At 58.1% G+C, this 26,073-nt stretch overlaps 1 protein-coding gene across 3 annotated transcripts; it reads left to right on the top strand.

Moving 5' to 3' along the window:
- The first annotated feature begins 184 nt into the window (after positions 1–184).
- FDPS (farnesyl diphosphate synthase) lies at positions 185–21,187 on the top strand. Of its 3 annotated transcripts, none has more exons than XM_073608826.1 (10): positions 185–340; positions 16,997–17,143; positions 17,220–17,360; positions 17,436–17,516; positions 17,819–17,941; positions 18,580–18,668; positions 18,752–18,824; positions 18,950–19,027; positions 19,601–19,735; positions 20,612–21,187. In XM_073608826.1, the coding sequence occupies exons 1-10, from the start codon at positions 290–292 to the stop codon at positions 20,810–20,812; spliced, it is 1,119 nt and encodes a 372-aa protein (XP_073464927.1). In that variant the 5' UTR covers positions 185–289; the 3' UTR covers positions 20,813–21,187. The 3 variants fall into 3 exon arrangements, with proteins under 3 accessions (XP_073464927.1, XP_073464926.1, XP_073464928.1); XM_073608825.1 differs by lacking the exon at positions 185–340 and adding an exon at positions 15,570–15,793; XM_073608827.1 differs by lacking the exon at positions 185–340 and adding an exon at positions 15,818–15,933.
- Positions 21,188–26,073: the final 4,886 nt, after the last annotated feature.

Here is a 26,073-nt window from a genome sequence, read left to right as displayed (position 1 = left end):
GTCTCTGGAGGGCGTGTTCTCGGCCCATGAAGATGATTGGCAGAGGCGAGGGGCGGGCGTGGTCTCCAGGCAGGCCGATAAAGGGGATTGGCGGAGGTGTCGGTGGACCATCCTGACACGATGCGGCGGACCAATCAGAGGCGGTGAGGTGAGGAAGCACGCGGCCGCGGGGTGTGTCGGGAAATGTAGTTCGCTCTGTGTGAGAAGTGATGGGCGGAGCGCCCGAGGAACTACAATCCCGACATACACTGCGAGAAGGGGGCGGGGACAGGAGAAGCCGGCTGTATAAATGGAGAGATCTGGAGATGGACGAGACCGACTGAGAGGAACCCGGAGAGAGGTGAGGGATGGGGATGACAGGAGGAGGAGGGGACAGGTGAGGGATGGGGATGACAGGAGGAGGAGGGGACAGGTGAGGGATGGGGATGACAGGAGGGGGAGGGGACAGGTGAGGGATGGGGATGACAGGAGGGGGAGGGGACAGGTGAGGGATGGGGATGACAGGAGGAGGAGGGGACAGGTGAGGGATGGGGATGACAGGAGGGGGAGGGGACAGGTGAGGGATGGGGATGACAGGAGGGGGAGGGGGACAGGTGAGGGATGGGGATGACAGGAGGGGGAGGGGACAGGTGAGGGATGGGGATGACAGGAGGGGGAGGGGACAGGTGAGGGATGGGGATGACAGGAGGATGAGGGGACAGGTGAGGGATGGGGATGACAGGAGGAGGAGGGGCAGGTGAGGGATGGGGATGACAGGAGGATGAGGGGACAGGTGAGGGATGGGGATGACAGGAGGGGGAGGGGACAGGTGAGGGATGGGGATGACAGGAGGAGGAGGGGACAGGTGAGGGATTGGGATGACAGGAGGGGGAGGGGACAGGTGAGGGGATGGGGATGACAGGAGGAGGAGGAGTGGGGGACAGGTGAGGGATGGGGATGACAGGAGGAGGAGGGGACAGGTGAGGGATGGGGATGACAGGAGGGGGAGGGGACAGGTGAGGGATGGGGATGACAGGAGGGGGAGGGGACAGGTGAGGGATGGGGATGACAGGAGGGGGAGGGGACAGGTGAGGGATGGGGATGACAGGAGGGGGAGGGGACAGGTGAGGGATGGGGATGACAGGAGGGGGAGGGGACAGGTGAGGGAGGAGGAGGGGACAGGTGAGGGATGGGGATGACAGGAGGAGGAGGGGACAGGTGAGGGATGGGGGATGACAGGAGGAGGAGGGGACAGGTGAGGGATGGGGATGACAGGAGGATGAGGGGGACAGGTGAGGGATGGGGATGACAGGAGGATGAGGGGACAGGTGAGGGATGGGGATGACAGGAGGATGAGGGGACAGGTGAGGGATGGGGATGACAGGAGGATGAGGGGACAGGTGAGGGATGGGGATGACAGGAGGATGAGGGGACAGGTGAGGGATGGGGATGACAGGAGGGGGAGGGGACAGGTGAGGGATGGGGATGACAGGAGGGGGAGGGGACAGGTGAGGGATGGGGATGACAGGAGGGGGAGGGGACAGGTGAGGGAGGGAGGAGGGGACAGGTGAGGGATGGGGGATGACAGGAGGAGGAGGGGACAGGTGAGGGATGGGGATGACAGGAGGAGGAGGGGACAGGTGAGGGATGGGGATGACAGGAGGGGGAGGGGACAGGTGAGGGATGGGGATGACAGGAGGGGGAGGGGACAGGTGAGGGAGGAGGAGGGGACAGGTGAGGGATGGGGATGACAGGAGGAGGAGGGGACAGGTGAGGGATGGGGATGACAGGAGGAGGAGGGGACAGGTGAGGGATGGGGATGACAGGAGGAGGAGGGGACAGGTGAGGGATGGGGATGACAGGAGGAGGAGGGGACAGGTGAGGGATGGGGATGACAGGAGGGGGAGGGGACAGGTGAGGGATGGGGATGACAGGAGGGGGAGGGGACAGGTGAGGGATGGGGATGACAGGAGGGGGAGGGGACAGGTGAGGGATGGGGATGACAGGAGGAGGAGGGGCAGGTGAGGGATGGGGATGACAGGAGGATGAGGGGGACAGGTGAGGGATGGGGATGACAGGAGGGGGAGGGGACAGGTGAGGGATGGGGATGACAGGAGGAGGAGGGGGACAGGTGAGGGATTGGGATGACAGGAGGGGGAGGGGACAGGTGAGGGATGGGGATGACAGGAGGAGGAGGGGACAGGTGAGGGATGGGGATGACAGGAGGAGGAGGGGACAGGTGAGGGATGGGGATGACAGGCGGGGGAGGGGACAGGTGAGGGATGGGGATGACAGGAGGGGGAGGGGACAGGTGAGGGATGGGGATGACAGGAGGGGGAGGGGACAGGTGAGGGATGGGGATGACAGGAGGGGGAGGGGACAGGTGAGGGATGGGGATGACAGGAGGGGGAGGGGACAGGTGAGGGAGGAGGAGGGGACAGGTGAGGGATGGGGATGACAGGAGGAGGAGGGGACAGGTGAGGGATGGGGATGACAGGAGGAGGAGGGGACAGGTGAGGGATGGGGATGACAGGAGGATGAGGGGACAGGTGAGGGATGGGGATGACAGGAGGATGAGGGGACAGGTGAGGGATGGGGATGACAGGAGGATGAGGGGACAGGTGAGGGATGGGGATGACAGGAGGATGAGGGGACAGGTGAGGGATGGGGATGACAGGAGGATGAGGGGACAGGTGAGGGATGGGGATGACAGGAGGGGGAGGGGACAGGTGAGGGATGGGGGATGACAGGAGGGGGAGGGGACAGGTGAGGGATGGGGATGACAGGAGGGGGAGGGGACAGGTGAGGGAGGAGGAGGGGACAGGTGAGGGATGGGGATGACAGGAGGAGGAGGGGACAGGTGAGGGATGGGGATGACAGGAGGAGGAGGGGACAGGTGAGGGATGGGGATGACAGGAGGGGGAGGGGACAGGTGAGGGATGGGGATGACAGGAGGGGGAGGGGACAGGTGAGGGAGGAGGAGGGGACAGGTGAGGGGATGGGGATGACAGGAGGAGGAGGGGACAGGTGAGGGATGGGGATGACAGGAGGGGGAGGGGACAGGTGAGGGATGGGGATGACAGGAGGATGAGGGGACAGATGAGGGATGGGGATGACAGGAGGGGGAGGGGACAGGTGAGGGATGGGGATGACAGGAGGGGGAGGGGACAGGTGAGGGAGGAGGAGGGGACAGGTGAGGGATGGGGATGACAGGAGGAGGGGACAGGTGAGGGATGGGGATGACAGGAGGGGGAGGGGACAGGTGAGGGATGGGGATGACAGGAGGGGGAGGGGACAGGTGAGGGAGGAGGAGGGGACAGGTGAGGGATGGGGATGACAGGAGGAGGAGGGGACAGGTGAGGGATGGGGATGACAGGAGGGGGAGGGGACAGGTGAGGGATGGGGATGACAGGAGGGGGAGGGGACAGGTGAGGGAGGAGGAGGGGGACAGGTGAGGGATGGGGATGACAGGAGGGGGAGGGGACAGGTGAGGGATGGGGATGACAGGAGGGGGAGGGGACAGGTGAGGGATGGGGATGACAGGAGGAGGAGGGGACAGGTGAGGGATGGGGATGACAGGAGGGGGGAGGGGACAGGTGAGGGATGGGGATGACAGGAGGGGGAGGGGACAGGTGAGGGAGGAGGAGGGGGACAGGTGAGGGATGGGGATGACAGGAGGAGGAGGGGACAGGTGAGGGATGGGGATGACAGGAGGGGGAGGGGGACAGGTGAGGGATGGGGATGACAGGAGGGGGAGGGGACAGGTGAGGGAGGAGGAGGGGACAGGTGAGGGATGGGGATGACAGGAGGAGGAGGGGACAGGTGAGGGATGGGGATGACAGGAGGGGGAGGGGACAGGTGAGGGAGGAGGAGGGGACAGGTGAGGGATGGGGATGACAGGAGGAGGAGGGGGACAGGTGAGGGAGGAGGAGGGGACAGGTGAGGGATGGGGATGACAGGAGGGGGAGGGGACAGGTGAGGGAGGAGGAGGGGACAGGTGAGGGATGGGGGTGAGGGAGAGGAGGGGACAGGTGAGGGATGGGGATGACAGGAGGAGGAGGGGGACAGGTGAGGGATGGGGATGACAGGAGGGGGAGGGGACAGGTGAGGGATGGGGATGACAGGAGGGGGAGGGGACAGGTGAGGGATGGGGATGACAGGAGGAGGAGGGGACAGGTGAGGGATGGGGATGACAGGAGGGGGAGGGGACAGGTGAGGGATGGGGATGACAGGAGGAGGAGGGGACAGGTGAGGGAGGAGGAGGGGACAGGTGAGGGATGGGGATGACAGGAGGAGGAGGGGACAGGTGAGGGATGGGGATGACAGGAGGGGGAGGGGACAGGTGAGGGAGGAGGAGGGGACAGGTGAGGGATGGGGATGACAGGAGGAGGAGGGACAGGTGAGGGATGGGGATGACAGGAGGAGGAGGGGACAGGTGAGGGATGGGGATGACAGGAGGAGGAGGGGACAGGTGAGGGATGGGGATGACAGGAGGATGAGGGGACAGGTGAGGGATGGGGATGACAGGAGGATGAGGGGACAGGTGAGGGATGGGGATGACAGGAGGATGAGGGGACAGGTGAGGGATGGGGATGACAGGAGGGGGAGGGGACAGGTGAGGGATGGGGATGACAGGAGGGGGAGGGGACAGGTGAGGGAGGAGGGGACAGGTGAGGGATGGGGATGACAGGAGGGGGAGGGGACAGGTGAGGGAGGAGGAGGGGACAGGTGAGGGATGGGGATGACAGGAGGAGGAGGGGACAGGTGAGGGATGGGGATGACAGGAGGAGGAGGGGACAGGTGAGGGAGGAGGAGGGGACAGGTGAGGGATGGGGATGACAGGAGGAGGAGGGGACAGGTGAGGGATGGGGATGACAGGAGGGGGAGGGGACAGGTGAGGGAGGAGGAGGGGACAGGTGAGGGATGGGGATGACAGGAGGGGGAGGGGACAGGTGAGGGATGGGGATGACAGGAGGGGGAGGGGACAGGTGAGGGAGGAGGAGGGGACAGGTGAGGGATGGGGATGACAGGAGGGGGAGGGGACAGGTGAGGGAGGAGGAGGGGACAGGTGAGGGATGGGGATGACAGGAGGGGGAGGGGACAGGTGAGGGATGGGGATGACAGGAGGGGGAGGGGACAGGTGAGGGAGGAGGAGGGGACAGGTGAGGGATGGGGATGACAGGAGGAGGAGGGGACAGGTGAGGGATGGGGATGACAGGAGGAGGAGGGGGACAGGTGAGGGATGGGGATGACAGGAGGGGGAGGGGGACAGGTGAGGGATGGGGATGACAGGAGGAGGAGGGGACAGGTGAGGGATGGGGATGACAGGAGGGGAGGGGACAGGTGAGGGATGGGGATGACGGGAGGAGGAGGGGACAGGTGAGGGATGGGGATGACAGGAGGAGGAGGGGACAGGTGAGGGATGGGGATGACAGGAGGGGGAGGGGACAGGTGAGGGAGGAGGAGGGGACAGGTGAGGGATGGGGATGACAGGAGGAGGAGGGGACAGGTGAGGGATGGGGGATGACAGGAGGAGGAGGGGACAGGTGAGGGATGGGGATGACAGGAGGGGAGGGGACAGGTGAGGGATGGGGATGACAGGAGGGGGAGGGGGACAGGTGAGGGAGGAGGGGACAGGTGAGGGATGGGGATGACAGGAGGGGGAGGGGACAGGTGAGGGAGGAGGAGGGGACAGGTGAGGGATGGGGATGACAGGAGGAGGAGGGGACAGGTGAGGGATGGGGATGACAGGAGGAGGAGGGGACAGGTGAGGGAGGAGGAGGGGACAGGTGAGGGATGGGGATGACAGGAGGAGGAGGGGACAGGTGAGGGATGGGGATGACAGGAGGGGGAGGGGACAGGTGAGGGAGGAGGAGGGGACAGGTGAGGGATGGGGATGACAGGAGGAGGAGGGGACAGGTGAGGGATGGGGATGACAGGGAGGGGGGAGGGGACAGGTGAGGGATGAGGATGACAGGAGGGGGAGGGGACAGGTGAGGGAGGAGGAGGGGACAGGTGAGGGATGGGGATGACAGGAGGGGGAGGGGACAGGTGAGGGAGGAGGAGGGGACAGGTGAGGGATGGGGATGACAGGAGGAGGAGGGGACAGGTGAGGGATGGGGATGACAGGAGGAGGAGGGGACAGGTGAGGGATGGGGATGACAGGAGGGGGAGGGGACAGGTGAGGGATGGGGATGACAGGAGGAGGAGGGGACAGGTGAGGGATGGGGATGACAGGAGGGGACAGGTGAGGGATGGGGGATGACGGGAGGAGGGGACAGGTGAGGGATGGGGATGACGGGAGGAGGGGACAGGTGAGGGATGGGGATGACAGGAGGGGGAGGGGACAGGTGAGGGATGGGGATGACAGGAGGGGGAGGGGACAGGTGAGGGATGGGGATGACAGGAGGAGGGGACAGGTGAGGGATGGGAATGACAGGAGGGGGAGGGGACAGGTGAGGGATGGGGATGACGGGAGGGGACAGGTGAGGGATGGGGATGACAGGAGGGGACAGGTGAGGGATGGGGGTGACAGGAGGGGGGAGGGGACAGGTGAGGGATGGGGATGACAGGAGGAGGGGACAGGTGAGGGATGGGGATGACAGGAGGAGGGCACAGGTGAGGGATGGGGATGACAGGAGGGGGAGGGGACAGGTGAGGGATGGGGATGACAAGAGGGGGAGGAGACAGGTGAGGGATGGGGATGACGGGAGGGGACAGGTGAGGGATGGGGATGACGGGAGGAGGGGGACGGGTGAGGGATGGGGATGACGGGAGGAGGGGACAGGTGAGGGATGGGGATGACAGGAGGGGGAGGGGACAGGTGAGGGATGGGGATGACGGGAGGAGGGGACAGGTGAGGGATGGGGATGACGGGAGGAGGGGACAGGTGAGGGATGGGGATGACGGGAGGAGGGGACAGGTGAGGGATGGGGATGACAGGAGGGGGAGGGGACAGGTGAGGGATGGGGATGACAGGAGGGGGAGGGGACAGGTGAGGGATGGGGATGACAGGAGGGGGAGGGGGACAGGTGAGGGATGGGGATGACAGGAGGGGGAGGGGACAGGTGAGGGATGGGGATGACAGGAGGGGACAGGTGAGGGATGGGGATGACGGGAGGGGACAGGTGAGGGATGGGGATGATAGGAGGGGACAGGTGAGGGATGGGGGTGACAGGAGGGGGAGGGGACAGGTGAGGGATGGGGATGACAGGAGGAGGGGACAGGTGAGGGATGGGGATGACAGGAGGAGGGCACAGGTGAGGGATGGGGATGACAGGAGGGGGAGGGGACAGGTGAGGGATGGGGATGACAAGAGGGGGAGGAGACAGGTGAGGGATGGGGATGACGGGAGGGGACAGGTGAGGGATGGGGATGACGGGAGGGGACAGGTGAGGATGGGGATGACGGGAGGGGACAGGTGAGGGATGGGGATGACAGGAGGAGGGGACGGGTGAGGGATGGGGATGACGGGAGGAGGGGACGGGTGAGGGATGGGGATGACAGGAGGAGGGGACGGGTGAGGGATGGGGATGACGGGAGGAGGGGACAGGTGAGGGATGGGGATGACGGGAGGAGGGGACAGGTGAGGGATGGGGATGACAGGAGGGGACAGGTGAGGGATGGGGATGACGGGAGGAGGGGACAGGTGAGGGATGGGGATGACGGGAGGAGGGGACAGGTGAGGGATGGGGATGACGGGAGGAGGGGACAGGTGAGGGATGGGGATGACGGGAGGAGGGGACAGGTGAGGGATGGGGATGACGGGAGGAGGGGACAGGTGAGGGATGGGGATGACGGGAGGAGGGGACAGGTGAGGGATGGGGATGATAGGAGGGGACAGGTGAGGGATGGGGATGACAGGAGGAGGGGACAGGTGAGGGATGGGGATGACAGGAGGGGGAGGGGACAGGTGAGGGATGGGGATGACAGGAGGGGGAGGGGACAGGTGAGGGATGGGGATGACAAGAGGGGGAGGAGACAGGTGAGGGATGGGGATGACGGGAGGGGACAGGTGAGGGATGGGGATGACGGGAGGGGACAGGTGAGGGATGGGGATGACGGGAGGGGACAGGTGAGGGATGGGGATGACGGGAGGGGACAGGTGAGGGATGGGGATGACAGGAGGGGGAGGGGACAGGTGAGGGATGGGGATGACAGAAAGGGGAGGGGACAGGTGAGGGATGGGGATGACAGGAGGGGGAGGGGACAGGTGAGGGATGGGGATGACAGGAGGAGGGGACAGGTGAGGGATGGGGATGATAGGAGGGGGAGGGGACAGGTGAGGGATGGGGATGACAGGAGGGGGAGGGGACAGGTGAGGGATGGGGATGACGGGAGGGGACAGGTGAGGGATGGGGATGACAGGAGGGGGAGGGGACAGGTGAGGGATGGGGATGACAGGAGGAGGGGACAGGTGAGGGATGGGGATGACAGGAGGAGGGGACAGGTGAGGGATGGGGATGACAGGAGGGGGAGGGGACAGGTGAGGGATGGGGATGACAGGAGGAGGGGACAGGTGAGGGATGGGGATGACAGGAGGGGGAGGGGACAGGTGAGGGATGGGGATGACAGGAGGAGGGGACAGGTGAGGGAGGAGGAGGGGACAGGTGAGGGATAGGGATGACAGAAGGGGGAGGGGACAGGTGAGGGATGGGGATGACAGAAGGGGGAGGGGACAGGTGAGGGATGGGGATGACAGGAGGGGGAGGGGACAGGTGAGGGATGGGGATGACAGGAGGGGACAGGTGAGGGATGGGGGTGACAGGAGGGGAGGGCACAGGTGAGGGATGGGGATGACAGGAGGAGGGGACAGGTGAGGGATGGGGATGACAGGAGGGGGAGGGGACAGGTGAGGGATGGGGATGACGGGAGGGGACAGGTGAAGGATGGGGATGACGGGAGGGGACAGGTGAGGGATGGGGATGACGTGAGGGGACAAGTGAGGGATGGGGATGACGGGAGGGGACAGGTGAAGGATGAGGATGACGGGAGGGGACAGGTGAGGGATGGGGATAACGGGAGGGGGAGGGGACAGGTGAGGGATGGGGATGACAGGAGGGGGAGGGGACAGGTGAGGGATGGGGATGACAGAAGGAGGGGACAGGTGGGGGGTGGGGATGACAGGAGGGGGAGGGGGATGACAGGAGGAGGAGGGGGCAGGTGAGGTGGAGAGGAGGGGACAGAAGAGTTGGGGGGAGGGGAGAGAGAGAGAGAGAAGGGGACAGGTGGGGGAGGGAACATTTGAGGAGGGGGAGGGGAGAGAGGTGGGGGGAGGGGACAGGTGAGGAGGGGGGATAGAAGAGGTGTTGGAAGGGGAGAGGTGAGGAGGGGGGAGGGGAGAGAGGTGGGGGGAGGGGACAGAAGAGGAGGTGGGGGAGGGGAAAACTGTCAGTGATGGATGTTCTCCCCTTAGAACTGAGATTAGGACCCCGCTGGCCCCCTATAGTGGTGGAATATCATCACAGGTGTGACTCTGGTAGTCCCGCCCCTCGTGTACTTGTAGGGTTCTCCCCGCCCCCCTTTATACATCAGACATATGAAGGTCGGGGGGTGATGATCCGGAGTCCTTCCTATGTGATCAGTATGAAGAGATGATGATGAGTCTCCTCTCCCTCCCTCCCTCTCTCCCTCCCTCTCTCCCTCCCTCTCCCCTCCCTCTCTCCCCTCCCTCTCCCCTCCCTCTCTCCCCTCCCTCTCTCCCTCCCTCTCTCTCTCCTCTCTCTCTCCCTCCTCTCTTCCCTCCTCTCTTCGATGCTGCCATATACGTTCCAACAGTTTTAGGACAAAGGAGCACACTAAAACCGTCAGGGAAGTGACGTTCAGTTGCCGCCATCTTGGTACACCCGGCACTTCTCCATAGTAAGGATACACTGAGAAGGGGGAAAGTGGACATCTTGGTACACCCCGCACTTCTCCATAGTAAGGATACACTGAGAAGGGGGAAAGCGGACATCTTGGTACACCCACCGGAGTTTTACATTTTACACTTATTTGTAGCAGTAAAGTGAGTTTCTATCGTAATATTCAGGACTCAGAACTCCGTCTGATTGGTTAGATGTTGGATTTTAGAAGTAGTGGCAAACCTGCGGATCTCACAGAAGTTCGTTGCTTCAGACGGAGTTCTGAATCCTGAATATCACGATATAAACTCACTTTACTGCTACAAATAAGTGTAAAATGTAAAACTCTGGTGGGTGTACCAAGATGTCCGCTTTCCCCCTTCTCAGTGTATCCTTACTATGGAGGAGTGCGGGGTGTACCAAGATGGCGGCGACCGAACTTCGCTTCCGTTACACATTCTCTAAAGGGTCGCCTAATCTGAGTCGCGCATGCGCACTCAAGCGGGTCGCCGTATGTGACAAAAACCGGCCTCCAGCTGTTGCGGAACTACAAGTCCCAGGAGGCTTTGCAAGGATGACAGTTGCAATCCTGACTCCTCCCACAGGCAGAGGGATGATGGGACATGTAGTTCCACAACAGAGCCCTAAACTATAGGTCTTTGCTCCTCCCCCTCCTCTCTCTCCTCCCCCTCAGGACTCCGCCCTCTGATTGGTCACCGTGTCTTCACTGGCTGCTTCCGGTGTTCTGCCGAGAAAGTTCCCCCCTCTACTGCGCAGGCGGATCCGGTGGAAATAGCCGAAGGTGACAATCATCTGTACACGGCGCCTGTAGTCGGGCCCCTCGCTGCGCTCGGCACTGTTAGATTCCCCCTCTAGGTACACTTGGATGGTGGGGAAGGAACCTGGACCCAGGCGCAGTGTACAGCTGATTGAAGGGTTTGAGGTTCGGATATCTCCGGGGGCTGACAGTAGTATGTACTGCGCAGTACAGCGGGGGACTTATCCGCCGAGGGAACATTCTCGGTAAGACACCGGATACGAATGACCAGGAGCCGCCGAAAACAGCCGAAGATGAAAATCTTCAATCTACACGGCGCTCTGGGTCCTCCATCCAAGTGTACCCAGAGGGGGAATCTAAAAGAGCCGAGCGCAGCGAGGGGCCCGACTACAGGCGCCGTGTACAGCTGATCTCTATTCTATTCCCCTAGAGCGCAGCGAGGGGCCCGACTACAGGCGCCGTGTACAGCTGATCTCTATTCTATTCCCCTAGAGCGCAGCGAGGGGCCCGACTACAGGCGCCGTGTACAGATGATCTCTATTCTATTCCGCTAGAGCGCAGCGAGGGGCCCGACTACAGGCGCCGTGTACAGCTGATCTCTATTCTATTCCCCTAGAGCGAAGCGAGGGGCCCGACTACAGGCGTCGTGTACAGATGATCTCTATTCTATTCCCCTAGAGCGCAGCGAGGGGCCCGACTACAGGCGCCGTGTACAGCTGATCTCTATTCTATTCCCCTAGAGCGAAGCGAGGGGCCCGACTACAGGCGCCGTGTACAGCTGATCTCTATTCTATTCCCCTAGAGCGAAGCGAGGGGCCCGACTACAGGCGCCGTGTACAGATGATCTCTATTCTATTCCCCTAGAGCGCAGCGAGGGGCCCGACTACAGGTGTCGTGTACAGCTGATCTCTATTCTATTCCGCTAGAGCGCAGCGAGGGGCCCGACTACAGGCGCCGTGTACAGATGATCTCTATTCTATTCCCCTAGAGCGCAGCGAGGGGCCCGACTACAGGCGCCGTGTACAGATGATCTCTATTCTATTCCGCTAGAGCGCAGCGAGGGGCCCGACTACAGGCGCCGTGTACAGATGATCTCTATTCTATTCCGCTAGAGCGCAGCGAGGGGCCCGACTACAGGCGCCGTGTACAGATGATCTCTATTCTATTCCCCTAGAGCGCAGCGAGGGGCCCGACTACAGGCGCCGTGTACAGATGATCTCTATTCTATTCCCCTAGAGCGCAGCGAGGGGCCCGACTACAGGAGCCGTGTACAGCTGATCTCTATTCTATTCCCCTAGAGCGCAGCGAGGGGCCCGACTACAGGCGCCGTGTACAGATGATCTCTATTCTATTCCGCTAGAGCGAAGCGAGGGGCCCGACTACAGGCGCCATGTACAGATGATCTCTATTCTATTCCGCTAGAGCGCAGCGAGGGGCCCGACTACAGGCGCCATGTACAGATGATCTCTATTCTATTCCGCTAGAGCGCAGCGAGGGGCCCGACTACAGGCGCCTGTGTACAGCTGATCTCTATTCTATTCCGCTAGAGCGCAGCGAGGGGCCCGACTACAGGCGCCATGTACAGATGATCTCTATTCTATTCCGCTAGAGCGCAGCGAGGGGCCCGACTACAGGCGTCGTGTACAGATGATCTCTATTCTATTCCCCTAGAGCGCAGCGAGGGGCCCGACTACAGGCGCCGTGTACAGATGATCTCTATTCTATTCCGCTAGAGCGAAGCGAGGGGCCCGACTACAGGCGCCATGTACAGATGATCTCTATTCTATTCCGCTAGAGCGCAGCGAGGGGCCCGACTACAGGCGCCGTGTACAGATGATCTCTATTCTATTCCGCTAGAGCGCAGCGAGGGGCCCGACTACAGGCGCCGTGTACAGATGATCTCTATTCTATTCCGCTAGAGCGCAGCGAGGGGCCCGACTACAGGCGCCGTGTACAGCTGATCTCTATTCTATTCCCCTAGAGCGAAGCGAGGGGCCCGACTACAGGCGTCGTGTACAGATGATCTCTATTCTATTCCCCTAGAGCGCAGCGAGGGGCCCGACTACAGGCGCCGTGTACAGCTGATCTCTATTCTATTCCCCTAGAGCGAAGCGAGGGGCCCGACTACAGGCGCCGTGTACAGCTGATCTCTATTCTATTCCCCTAGAGCGAAGCGAGGGGCCCGACTACAGGCGCCGTGTACAGATGATCTCTATTCTATTCCCCTAGAGCGCAGCGAGGGGCCCGACTACAGGTGTCGTGTACAGCTGATCTCTATTCTATTCCGCTAGAGCGCAGCGAGGGGCCCGACTACAGGCGCCGTGTACAGATGATCTCTATTCTATTCCCCTAGAGCGCAGCGAGGGGCCCGACTACAGGCGCCGTGTACAGATGATCTCTATTCTATTCCGCTAGAGCGCAGCGAGGGGCCCGACTACAGGCGCCGTGTACAGATGATCTCTATTCTATTCCGCTAGAGCGCAGCGAGGGGCCCGACTACAGGCGCCGTGTACAGATGATCTCTATTCTATTCCCCTAGAGCGCAGCGAGGGGCCCGACTACAGGCGCCGTGTACAGATGATCTCTATTCTATTCCCCTAGAGCGCAGCGAGGGGCCCGACTACAGGAGCCGTGTACAGCTGATCTCTATTCTATTCCCCTAGAGCGCAGCGAGGGGCCCGACTACAGGCGCCGTGTACAGATGATCTCTATTCTATTCCGCTAGAGCGAAGCGAGGGGCCCGACTACAGGCGCCATGTACAGATGATCTCTATTCTATTCCGCTAGAGCGCAGCGAGGGGCCCGACTACAGGCGCCATGTACAGATGATCTCTATTCTATTCCGCTAGAGCGCAGCGAGGGGCCCGACTACAGGCGCCTGTGTACAGCTGATCTCTATTCTATTCCGCTAGAGCGCAGCGAGGGGCCCGACTACAGGCGCCATGTACAGATGATCTCTATTCTATTCCGCTAGAGCGCAGCGAGGGGCCCGACTACAGGCGTCGTGTACAGATGATCTCTATTCTATTCCCCTAGAGCGCAGCGAGGGGCCCGACTACAGGCGCCGTGTACAGATGATCTCTATTCTATTCCGCTAGAGCGAAGCGAGGGGCCCGACTACAGGCGCCATGTACAGATGATCTCTATTCTATTCCGCTAGAGCGCAGCGAGGGGCCCGACTACAGGCGCCGTGTACAGATGATCTCTATTCTATTCCGCTAGAGCGCAGCGAGGGGCCCGACTACAGGCGCCGTGTACAGATGATCTCTATTCTATTCCCCTAGAGCGCAGCGAGGGGCCCGACTACAGGCGCCGTGTACAGCTGATCTCTATTCTATTCCGCTAGAGCGCAGCGAGGGGCCCGACTACAGGCGCCGTGTACAGCTGATCTCTATTCTATTCCGCTAGAGCGCAGCGAGGGGCCCGACTACAGGCGCCGTGTACAGCTGATCTCTATTCTATTCCGCTAGAGCGCAGCGAGGGGCCCGACTACAGGCGCCGTGTACAGATGATCTCTATTCTATTCCCCTAGAGCGCAGCGAGGGGCCCGACTACAGGCGCCGTGTACAGCTGATCTCTATTCTATTCCGCTAGAGCGCAGCGAGGGGCCCGACTACAGGCGCCGTGTACAGCTGATCTCTATTCTATTCCCCTAGAGCGCAGCGAGGGGCCCGACTACAGGCGCCGTGTACAGATGATTTCTTCTAGTGATGTCCAGTTCGTGAACGAATCTTTCTTTTGAATCGATACTTTTCAATGAACTGATTGAATCGATTCCTCTGACTGAACTGATTGGTTTGAAACTGTTCAGTATGCACTCAATACTAGCATAGCAGGCCTTGTAATATGATCCTAGAGTGAGAGCTCCGCCCCTCCCTGCAACCAATCAGCGTGCTGAAGGCACAGTGACACCCAGGAACTGGATACAAACTTGTAACAAGAGTCAGGAGCACACAGTACACCGAGTTAAAGAATCCTAGGAGTTGTTAGAACACAGTACACTGAAAGAACCACGAGTCACCACCAGTACTTTACAGTGTGTAATGAGGCCCCTTTCACTCTTGTGTGACTTGTCCTGTGACTTGGGACTACAAAGTCGCATGACATGTGGTACCTCATGATTTCCAATGAGTACCGTTCATATCTGTGCGTCTTCAAGTCACAGCGACTTCAAAGTAGTCACTGCACTACTTTGGTCCAATTTTGATGCGACTTGAGGCAGAGACCTCAAGATTACATAGGTATTGCTTCAAGTCGCATCAAAATCACATCAAAGTAGCGGTAAAAATAGTGGCAAAAATTGCACGACTTTCAAGTCGCACAAGTGTGAAAGGAGCCTAACGATTGGATTTTACTACCACGGTAGTAAAATCCGATAATTTTTCCTGTGCATGCGCTGTAAAGGCTATGGAAAAATCTGATGGCTAGCAATGTTAACTTGTGAAGTTATCCCATCAGAATGAGGTTCACACGCACAAAAACCCGCTTTTCATTTACACAGCTTTTTGTGCGTCACCAAAATTGATGATGCTGACTAATCTGACAAATTGTGCTCTGAGCAAGGAACTAAATACAAGTAAATGTCCCCAGGAACTGCCAACCTTCTGTGAAGAATCATTCTTCTGATTCTAATCATTTAAGAGGTTGAGTCAGAGATTTGGTTCATATTGTTTGTCATTAGACTCAGCAAGTGAACCGAAGAATCCATTCATTGAATCGGTTCATTTCAGTGAGTAGTTTGAAATGAACCGATTCACTGAAAAGATCCGGACTTCCCATCACTAATTTCTTCTGTATTTAGCTTCGGCTATTTCCGCCGGATTCTACTGCGCATGCGCAGTACAGGGGGGAACTAATCCGCCGAGCGGAACTTTCTCGGCAGAACACCGGCTCGGGAAGGGGCGGGGACTTCCAGTACAGTGATGGGTGTGGGCGGAGCGATGAGGGGCGGGGACAAGCGATGTAGAAGAACACGTGACCCCGGCTCCTCCTCCTGCTGTGGGCGGGGTTCCCGGGCGAGCTCCGGATGTGGCTCCTCCTGCTGAGAGGCCGCTGGGTGACGCTCCGCCCCCTGCTGGCCGCCGCGACTCCGCCCACCGCCGGGCAATGGAGAACTCCGCCCCACCGATCCCTGGGACCCTCCGGGCTGTGCGGGGAGCGCCGTCACTTCCGGGATGAGCGGACGGGACTTCCGGTGCGTCTAATGTGGCACCGCTTCTGTGGGCGGGTCCTGGGATGCCATGACAGCCCCTCCCATCATTGGCTCCGCCCCACTATGAAACTATGAGGAGTGGGCGGGGCTTCTATGTGCTGTATGGAGGATTCTTCTAACAGGTCAGAGCTTCCCTATCCCCGCCCCCGGGGGAGGAGCTTCCCCATAGATATGAGGCCAGAGGTTCTGTGGCCACACTCCGGGGGAGGAGCTTCCCCATAGATATGAGGCCAGAGGTTCTGTGGCCACACCCCGGGGGAGGAGCTTCCACATAGACATTAGGTCAGAAGTTCTGTGGCCACACCCCTGGGGGAGGAGCTTCCACATAGATATGAGGTCAGATGTTCTATGGCCACACCCCTGGGGGAGGAGCTGACCCTTCACCCCTAGGGGGAGGAGCTTCCCCATAAATTTGAGGTCAGATGTTCCATGGCCACACCCCTGGAGGGAGGAGCTTCCCCATAGATATGAAATCAGAGTTTCCATGGCCACACCCCTGGGGGGAGGAGCTTCCCCATAGATATGAGGTTAGATGTTCTGTGGCCACACCCTTGGAGGGAGGAGCTTCCCCATAGATATGAGGTTAAATGTTTTATGGCCACACCCCTGGGGGAGGAGCTTCCCCATAGATATGAAGTCAGAGGTTCTGTGGCCACACCCATGGGGGAGGAGCTTCCCCATAGATATGATGGTCAGATGTTCCGTGGCCACACCCCTGGGGGAGGAGCTTCCCCATAGATATGAGGTCATTACCAGATCAGAGATTCTCTAGACCCGCCCCCAGGGGAGGAGCTTCTCCATAGATATGAGATCACTTGGTTGGAGGTTTCCTAGCCCCACCCCTTGGGGAGGAGCCTCATTGACCTGAGGTTATTGCCCAGCCAGGTGTTCCCTAGCCCCTCCCTAGGGGTGGAGCTTCTTCATAGACACAGGTGCATAGCCCTATCTCTGGGGAGAAACCTCTTTGTAGACATGAGGTCATCACCTGGTCAGAGCTTCCCTAGCCCCACCCCTAGGGGAGGAGCTTCCCCATAGACATGAGGTCACTTGCTCAGAAGTTCTGTAGCCACGCCCCCAGGGGAGAAGCTTCCCCATAGACCTGTGGTCCAGATTGGGGGGAGGGGAGGAGTAAAGATGTTGGGTCAGTGATGAATGAGGATGACTCCTCCCATTTTCCCGCCCCAGGTGGACAAGATGAGCAGCACCAAGTCCTCAGAGGAGTCGGCCAAGCTCCAGGAGTTCTCCAGCTTCTTCCAGACCATCGTCCAGGATCTGACAGCGGAGGATCGGGGTCACCCAGAGGTGGGGGATGCCATTTCCCGCCTACAAAAGGTAAGCCCCCCCCCTCACCCTGGTCTCTCCCATCACTCACCGCCTTGTCATGTGACCATCTCCCACTCCCACGCAGGTCCTGGAGTACAACGCCCCCGGGGGGAAGTGTAACCGAGGGATGACAGTTCTGGCCGCCTTCCGGGAAATGGTGGAACCCGATCTGCAGAAGGACGGCAACATCCAACGGGCGCTGGCAGTGGGCTGGTGTGTAGAGCTGGTGAGTGCGCTGCACCGGGGGGATGGGGGTGATATGTGTCATGTGATTGACTCCTCCCCTTCTATCCTTCTCCAGCTCCAGGCCTTTTTTCTGGTGGCCGATGACATCATGGACAATTCTGTGACCCGCCGTGGCCAGCCATGCTGGTACAAACAGGTGAGGTGCTGGGGGGAGGGGTGCCACTGCCTTCCATCATGGCTGATGGTGGAGGTGGATGATAATGATGGTGGATGATAATGATGGTGGAGGTGTATGATGGTGGGATGGTGGATGATAATGATGGTGGAGGTGTATGATGGTGGGATGGTGGATGATAATGATGGTGGAGGTGTATGATGGAGAGGGGCAGGCAGAGGATGATGGTGGGGTGGTGGATGATAATGATGGTGGGGGTGGGGTGGTGGATAATGATGATGGATTATCTGCAGTGGTTGTGATTCTGCTGTGTTCTGTCTCAGGCTGGTATCGGATTGGACGCCATCAATGACTCCTTCTTGCTGGAGGCGTGTATATACCGTGTGCTGAGGAAGTATTGTCGCCAACAACCGTATTACCTCAACCTGCTGGAACTCTTCCTGGAGGTGACCTTCTCTCCTCTTCCTTCCTTCCTTCCTTCCTGCTTTTCTCTTCTTCTTTCCAGCTTTCTCTTCCTTCTAGCCTTTCCCCATCTTCCTTCTAGCCTTTCCCCTTCTTCCTTCTAGCCTTTCCCCTTCTTCCTTCTAGCCTTTCCCCTTCTTCCTTCTAGCCTTTCCCCTTCTTCCTTCTACCTTTCCTCTTCTTCCTTCTAGCTTTTCCTCTTCTTCCTTCTAGCTTTTCCCCTTCTTCCTTCTACCTTACCTTACCCCTTCGTCCTTCTACCTTTCCCCTTCTTCCTTCTAGCTTTCCTCCTCCTCCAGCTTTTTCCTTCTAGCTTTTCCTCTTCTTCCTTCTAGCCTTTCCCCTTCTTCCTTCTAGCCTTTCCCCTTCTTCCTTCTAGCCTTTCCTCTTCTTCCTTCTAGCCTTTCCCCTTCTTCCTTCTAGCTTTCCTCCTCCTCCAGCTTTTTCCCTTCTAGCTTTTCCTCTTCTTCCTTTTATCTTTTCCTTTCCTCTTCCTTCTTTTCTGCTCTTTCTTCCAGTTTTCCCCTTCATCTTCTTCTTCCTTCTTGTTCCTCTTCTTTCTTCTTCCCTGCCTCTTCCCCTCCCTCCACCCCCTCTGTCTCATCTCTCTTGTCTCTTGCAGACCTCCTACCAGACAGAGTTGGGCCAGGCTCTGGACCTCATCACCTCCCAGCCGGGGAAGGTGGATTTGGACAGATACACGGAGGCCAGGTGAGAGATGGGCGGAGCTCTCCTCGGTGTCTTTGCTGTCATTGGTCGGTTGCCGGTATGATTGGACTATTCTCTCCTGACAGGTATAAATCCATCGTGAAATACAAGACGGCGTTTTACTCCTTCTACCTTCCTGTGGCTGCCGCCATGTACATGGTGAGTTGTGGGTGTGGTCACATGGCTGGAGGTGGATACCTTTTCCTCCCCTCGCGGGGTGTGTGCTGCGCTACAGCCTAGGGTGCATACCTGCCAACACTCATCCCGTATCTCTCCTCCTCCAGGCCGGCATAGACGGTGAGGAAGAACACGGCAACGCCAGGACCATCCTACTGGAGATGGGCGAGTTCTTCCAGATCCAGGTGAGCATCAGGTTGGTGGGAGGGGCAGGTGTGTGGGAGGGGCCAGTGAGGCCTCTTTGTGACTGCTGAGTGGGCTTCTGTCTCCAGGGTTGTTGATCTGGGGGAGGGGCTCTCTGGTGTGGGTGGGGCTGCTTTCTCCAGGGTTGTTCTGGGGGAGGGGCTCTCTGGTGGGTGGGGCTTCTGCCTCCAGGGTTGTTCTGGGGAGGGGCTCTCTGATGTGTGGGTGGGGCTTCTGTCTCCAGGGTTGTTGATCTGGGGGAGGGGCTCTCTGGTGTGGGTGGGGCTGCTTTCTCCAGGGTTGTTCTGGGGGAGGGGCTCTCTGGTGTGGGTGGGGCTGCTTTCTCCAGGGTTGTTCTGGGGGAGGGGCTCTCTGGTGTGTGGGTGGGGCTTCTGCATGCAGGGTTGTTCTGGGGGAGGGGCTATCTGGTGTGTGGGTGGGGCTTCTGTCTCAGCCATTGGCAGGCTCATCTAGCAATGTTCTAGTGCTGGTAATTTTTGCTATAGGTCGAATACAAAGGCTGCCATTGTGGAGGTTTCCTGGCTGTTATGTTGATCTTCTGGCTTCCCTTGTAGGATGACTATCTGGACTGTTATGGGGACCCCAGTGTGACGGGGAAGATTGGGACAGATATCCAGGACAATAAATGCGGCTGGCTGGTGGTGGAGGCCTTGAAGAGGGTCAGTCCGGAGCAAAGGAAGATCCTAGAGGTGAGAGAAATCTGCGGGGGCGGAGCTAGTCTCAGGACTTTGACCCCTGATTGTTGGGTGGAGGAAGTGGGGTTACCTGTCCTCTGGATTTAACCCTGATTGGAGGAAGATTGTAACCCCTCCCCTTCCCTCTGGGCTCTGACCCTGATTGGAGGAGGATTGTAACCCCCCCTTCCCTCTGGGCTCTGATTGTGATTGGAGGAAGATTGTGGCCCCACCCCCTTTCCCTCTGGGCTCTGATTGTGATTGGAGGAAGATTGTAAACCCCCCCCCAGGCTCTGATTGGAGAATTGTAACCCCCCTCCCACCTTCCCTCTGGGCTCTGATTGTGGTTGGAGGAAGATTGTGGCCCCACCCCTTCCCTCTGGGCTCTGATTGTGATTGGAGGAAGATTGTGGCCCCACCCCTTCCCTTTGGGCTCCGATTGTGATTGGAGGAAGATTGTGACCCCCCCCCCCCCCTTTCCCTCTGGGCTCCGATTGTGATTGGAAGAAGATTGTGACCCCCCCCCTTTCCCTCTGGGCTCTGATTGTGATTGGAAGAAGATTGTGACCCCCCCCCCCTTTCCCTTTGGGCTCTGATTGTGATTGGAGGAAGATTGTGACCCCCCCCCTTTCCCTCTGGGCTCTGATTGTGATTGGAGGAAGATTGTGACCCCCCCCCTTTCCCTCTGGGCTCTGATTGTGATTGGAGGAAGATTGTGGCCCCACCCCTTCCCTCTGGGCTCTGATTGTGATTGGAGGAAGATTGTGACCCCCCCCCCTTTCCCTCTGGGCTCTGATTGTGATTGGAGGAAGATTGTGGCCCCACCCCTTCTCCCCTGGCCTCTGACCCTGATTGGCAGATTGTAGGATTAACTCTTCCCATTCTGTACAGGAGAACTACGGACAGGAGGGGGCGGAGAAGGTGCAGCGGGTGAAGGCGTTGTACGAGGATTTGGATCTGTCGGCGGTCTACACTCAGTACGAGGAGGAGAGCTACCAGCGTCTGCGAACCCTCATCTCCCAGCATGCCAATGGCCTGTCCAAGGAGATCTTCCTCGGCCTCGCCCTCAAGATCTACAAAAGGCAGAAGTGAGGGGCGGGGCCGAACCACTAGCCAATCATTGGGGGGCGTAACCCCACCCCCTGCAGGCAGAATGCCCACCTCTCCAGAACTGTAACCCCTCCCCCCCCCCAGTCCTAACACAGGTGGAGTCACTGTGGTCCTCCCAGCATGCACTCCACCTGCCTACGGCTGGTTCTCCCCCAGTAGCAGAGGGCGCCCCTCCTCCACATTGATGCAAGAAAGCTGAGGGCGCCCCGTGCTGCCCGGACTGTAATTTAAATGACCAAGAAGACTGTAATAAGACGGGCGGCCATGTTGTCAGAGCTCTTCTCTCTCTCATTGGAGGAGCTCAGAGCTGCTGAGATGTATGAACTCAATAATAAAGTATTTTTTATTATTCTCCGACTCCGAGAATTCTTACTGTGTGAGTCACATGACCAGGAAACGGGGAGGGGCACACTGTGCGCATGCTGATGTGTATTCTGTGAGTGGAGCCCCTCATATCAGCTGCATTGTGATGAGTCAATCTGCCGACTCTTCTCAGTGACTATACAGACCCGGGAACTCAGCACAGGGATGGTGGGAACCCCTCATAATGGGCACAGCGGGTATACAGACCCGGGAACTCAGCACAGGGATGGTGAGAACTCCTCATAATGGGCACAGCGGGTGTACAGACCCGGGAACTCAGCACAGGGGTGGTGAGAACTCCTCATAATGGGCACAGCGGGTGTACAGACCCAGGAACTCAGCACAGGGATGGTGAGAACCCCTCATAATGGGCACAGCGGGTGTACAGACCCGGGAACTCAGCACAGGGATGGTGAGAACCTCTCATAATGGGCACAGCGGGTGTACAGACCCGGGAACTCAGCACAGGGATGATGGGAACCCCTCATAATGGGCACAGCGGGTGTACAGACCCGGGAACTCGGCACAGGGATGGTGGGAACCCCTCATAATGGGCACAGCGGGTGTACAGACCCGGGAACTCGGCACAGGGATGGTGGGAACCCCTCATAATGGGCACAGCGGGCGTACAGACCCGGGAACTCAGCACAGGGATGGTGGGAACCCCTCATAATGGGCACAGCGGGCGTACAGACCCGGGAACTCAGCACAGGGATGGTGGGAACCCCTCATAATGGGCACAGCGGGTGTACAGACCCGGGAACTCGGCACAGGGATGGTGGGAACCCCTCATAATGGGCACAGCGGGTGTACAGACCCGGGAACTCGGCACAGGGATGGTGGGAACCCCTCATAATGGGCACAGCGGGTGTACAGACCCGGGAACTCGGCACAGGGATGGTGAGAACCCCTCATAATGGGTACAGCGGGTGTACAGACCCGGGAACTCAGCACAGGGATGATGGAAACCCCTCATAATGGGCACAGCGGGTGTACAGACCCGGGAACTCGGCACAGGGATGGTGGGAACCCCTCATAATGGGCACAGCGGGCGTACAGACCCGGGAACTCGGCACAGGGATGGTGAGAACCCCTCATAATGGGCACAGCGGGCGTACAGACCCGGGAACTCAGTACAGGGATGGTGGGAACCCCTCATAATGGGCACAGCGGGTGTACAGACCCGGGAACTCAGCACAGGGATGGTGGGAACCCCTCATAATGATTGATTGGCTCAAGATTTTGTACAAAGGGGCTGAAAGCTTTCCTCTGGTTAATGGTTGGGTCTGGGACTGGAAAGGGCTCATCCCAAAGCTTGTTTCACGCCAGCCCCTCATTAAAATGGTCACAATTTTGGTCCGCAATGAATCCATACCACAAGGGGATTTATCTGTATGGTTGAGGAGGTATGGAGACGTCCTGAGCCCCCTAAAAAAGATTGTGGATGATCGGGGAATATGGACGGGGGATGGTCTGTGCAGCTAAAATTAAAGGTTGTTGATAATGTTGTCCAGCATCTGCCATCCTCAGCTTTCCTGGGGAGGGGACAGGCTGACCATCTTCTATCCAGGCCAGCCAAAGCTCTGCAATAAGTGTGGTGATAAAGGACATCTCGCATCCTCCTGTCCAGTGATGAAGTGCTCTCTGTGTCAGGGTATAGGACATTTGGCGAAGGACTGTAATATCATCAGGTGCAATCTGTGCAATGCGGTGGGACATCCTTACAGTCAGTGTCCTGAGGCAATGCACAACAATCCTGAGCTCATGAGAGAGTTCTTCCGCATGGACATGGAGGATGCTCGGAGCTCAGCAGCTGGGGTGCCTGTGAGTCAATCTGAGTCTGTGCCAATACCCAATGTGTCTCCCCAGTCTGTGGTGCCCCAGTCTGTGCCAATACCCAATGTGTCTCCCCAATCTGTGGTGCCCCAGTCTGTGCCAATACCCAATGTGTCTCCCCAATCTGTGGTGCCCCAGTCTGTGCCAATACCTAATGTGTCTGTGTCTCCCCTGTCTGTGCGTTTACCTAGTGTACCCATGTCTTCTGTAGGTAAGGTATCGGTTGCCAAAAATGTGTCCAATCCTGTGTCTGTGTCTTCTAAAATTGCAGAGGCAGCAAGAGGTGCTGAGGCAGGTGCGTCAGGTGTGGTGCCAACCCCCCTCCCCCGACGCTGCAGGGTTTCTATTGAGGATCGTGGGGTGCAGAGGAGTGGGGTGGATGGTGGAGAGGCTGGCCTGGTGGTAGATAAGGGAAGGGGGAGTGGGGGGGGGGGAGGGGGGTGAAGGGGAGGATAGGGGTGGGGAGGCTGTTGAGTCTGGTTTGTCTAAGGATGATATGGAGTGGTTGGAGGATAGGAGGAGGAGGGGCAAAAGAAGGAAAAAAGGGGGTTCAGTTACCTTAAATCCTAAAGTTTTGCCTTTAGAAAATAAGTTTAAGGTCCTGTCTGATGATGATGATGAGGATGAATGGGACTCATTGAGCTCTGCATCCTCTATGGATGATGAGTGCCAGGGTGCAACGAAGCGCGCTGGTTCTCCAGGAAGAGGGAGTAGTCAGGCTAAGAAACGGCTGCCTCAACTACCCTAATGGCAGTTCCCACTCCGTTAAAAGTGGCAACCATTAATGTTGCCAGCTTAAGATCAGTAAGTGCTCGTCATATGGCCTTATTTTTGCTCAGCGAGTTTGATGCTGACATTTTGTTTTTGCAAGAAACCCATCTGAGTAGTCTGGCCGATATACATCTGGCAAAGAAGGAGTGGAGACGTGGTCCCTCATTTTGGTCTCTTGCGGCCGAGCCTTACAGTGGAGTTGCAGTCCTTTTTTCTGGTATGGTAACGTGCCGGCGGGTAATTGAGGTAGAGATAGGGAGATGCATGGTCTTAGATGTCTCTGTGAAGGGGCAGGACTTGCGCCTGATTAACATTTATGGTCCCCAGACGAAGTGGGACAGGAAATGCCTCTTTACAAAGATTAAGCCTTTTCTTTTTACGGCCCAGCAGGTTATCTTTGGAGGTGATTTCAACACCATTACTAGGTCTAAAGACAGGAGAGGTTTCAGAGATAAGCTGGGCTATGACACCCTTTTTCTTAATGCGATAGTTAGGGAAGCAGGTCTGGTAGATGTGCACATTAAGCGCTGCCCAGACAGCACGGGGCTCACTTTTCAGTGAGGTAGTAGTCAGAGTAGGATAGATAGGTTTTTTTTAAAGGGAGACTCCGCTTTTTCGGCACCTGTGTGTCGGGCAGTGGAGTTTTCTGATCACTGTATTCTATCTGTGACTCTGAATGCCCCAGACGTGCCACCTAGGGGGAGGGGTATCTGGAGATTGAATTCGGCCCTCCTGGAAGACGAGAGAGTAAGACAATCCTTTGAGGATTTTTTTCAAGCACAGGTAACGATCCTAGACTTTTGCAACAGCAAGTCAGAATGGTGGGAGCTTGTTAAACAGCGGACTGTTGGGCTTTTCAAGGCCATAGGAAGAAAGAAGCAGCAAGATAAGTATATCACCTACCAGCGTTTGCGGAGGAAACTTGACCGCCTTGTTTCGAATGGAGGAGATTCTGGGGCGATCTCTGAGGTGAAGCTCCTCCTTAGGAGACATCAATATGACCGGCACGCCTCTTTGGTTCAGGAGAGGGATTACGGGAAATACCATTCGCCTGACCCTTACCAGAACTGTAAACAGAGCGTAGCAGTTAAGACGGTCAATGGCCTGAGGGACAGTACGGGCTCTCTGACGAAGTCTAGGTCAGGGATCCTGGAGGTTGTCAGGTCATACTATGCCGATCTCCTGGGAGGAAGGAACCTTGATCGGACAAGGATGTTGGGTTTTTTGGACTCTACACCAGGACTGGAAAGTAATGTTCCTTTGATGAATTTGACAGATGAAATCACTGCAGATGAGGTAATTCAGGCTATTGATAAACTAGCCATCAAGAAAACTCCAGGGCCAGATGGTTTGACAGCCGAGTTCTATAAATGTTTTAAAACGATCCTGGCTCCCTACCTTGCAGAGGTTTTTAATGGCTGTTTGAATGAGGGTTCTCTCCCTCCCTCCATGAGGCAATCTGCAGTGATCCTTCTGTCAAAGGGTAAAGATCCTTCGATGATTGGGAATTGGCGCCCTATTAGCCTTCTTAATGTCGATAGGAAGATACTGGCAAAGATTTTCTTCTGGCGATTATCACCAGTGGCAGGCAGTTTGTTATCCCGCCACCAGCACTGTTCGGTCCAAGGTAGAAGCACTTTCTCAGCGGTGTTAGCTGTCCGGGAGGCCTTGGAGCGTTGTAGGGCTGCTGGTTGGGGTAAATTTTTGCTGACATTGGATCAGGCTAAGGCCTTTGATCGGGTTAATCATGAGTACTTGTGGCTCCTTCTTGACAAATATGGCCTGGAGGGGGGTTTCATTGATTGGCTCAAGATTTTGTACAAAGGGGCTGAAAGTTTTCCTCTGGTTAATGGTTGGGTCGGGCAGACCTTTGCGGTCAGCTCGGGTGTGCGTCAGGGGTGTCCATTGAGTCCTCTGCTATATGTGTTTGCAATCGACCCCTTCATCAGAAGGCTAGAGAGTGGACCATTGTGTGGGGTACCTTTGGGCATCGCTGGTGAGCCTCCTTTGAAGGTTGTGGCCTATGCTGATGATGTTTCTGTTTTTATCTCTGGGACTGCGGAGGCGCAGGAAGTGGTCTCAGTGATAGGGCAGTATGCAGAGGCATCAGGTTCAAAGGTCAACCAGGACAAGTGTGAAGCTTTCTGGATGGGTGTGGAAGGTGAGAGCTTTGTTCTCCCGGATGACTTCCCGGAGCCCCAACAAAAAATTCGAGTTCTAGGCATTGAATTCGGCCCAGGTGACTATGGTCATGCAAATTGGGTGAACAGGCT

Source organism: Aquarana catesbeiana, linkage group LG13 (genome assembly GCF_042186555.1).
Source record: "Aquarana catesbeiana isolate 2022-GZ linkage group LG13, ASM4218655v1, whole genome shotgun sequence".
Lineage (NCBI taxonomy): Eukaryota > Metazoa > Chordata > Amphibia > Anura > Ranidae > Aquarana > Aquarana catesbeiana.
This window is presented reverse-complemented; position numbering and strand designations above follow the sequence as displayed.

Excerpts from the sequence above, each read along its gene's own strand:
- FDPS (XM_073608825.1), top strand. The coding sequence starts at position 15,626 with ATGTGGCTCCTCCTGCTGAGAGGCCGCTGGGTGACGCTCCGCCCCCTG. Across the intron at positions 17,517-17,818 it reads AGCCATGCTGGTACAAACAG|GCTGGTATCGGATTGGACGC; the intron begins GTGAGGTGCTGG and ends GTTCTGTCTCAG. Across the intron at positions 18,825-18,949 it reads TGGCTGCCGCCATGTACATG|GCCGGCATAGACGGTGAGGA; the intron begins GTGAGTTGTGGG and ends CTCCTCCTCCAG.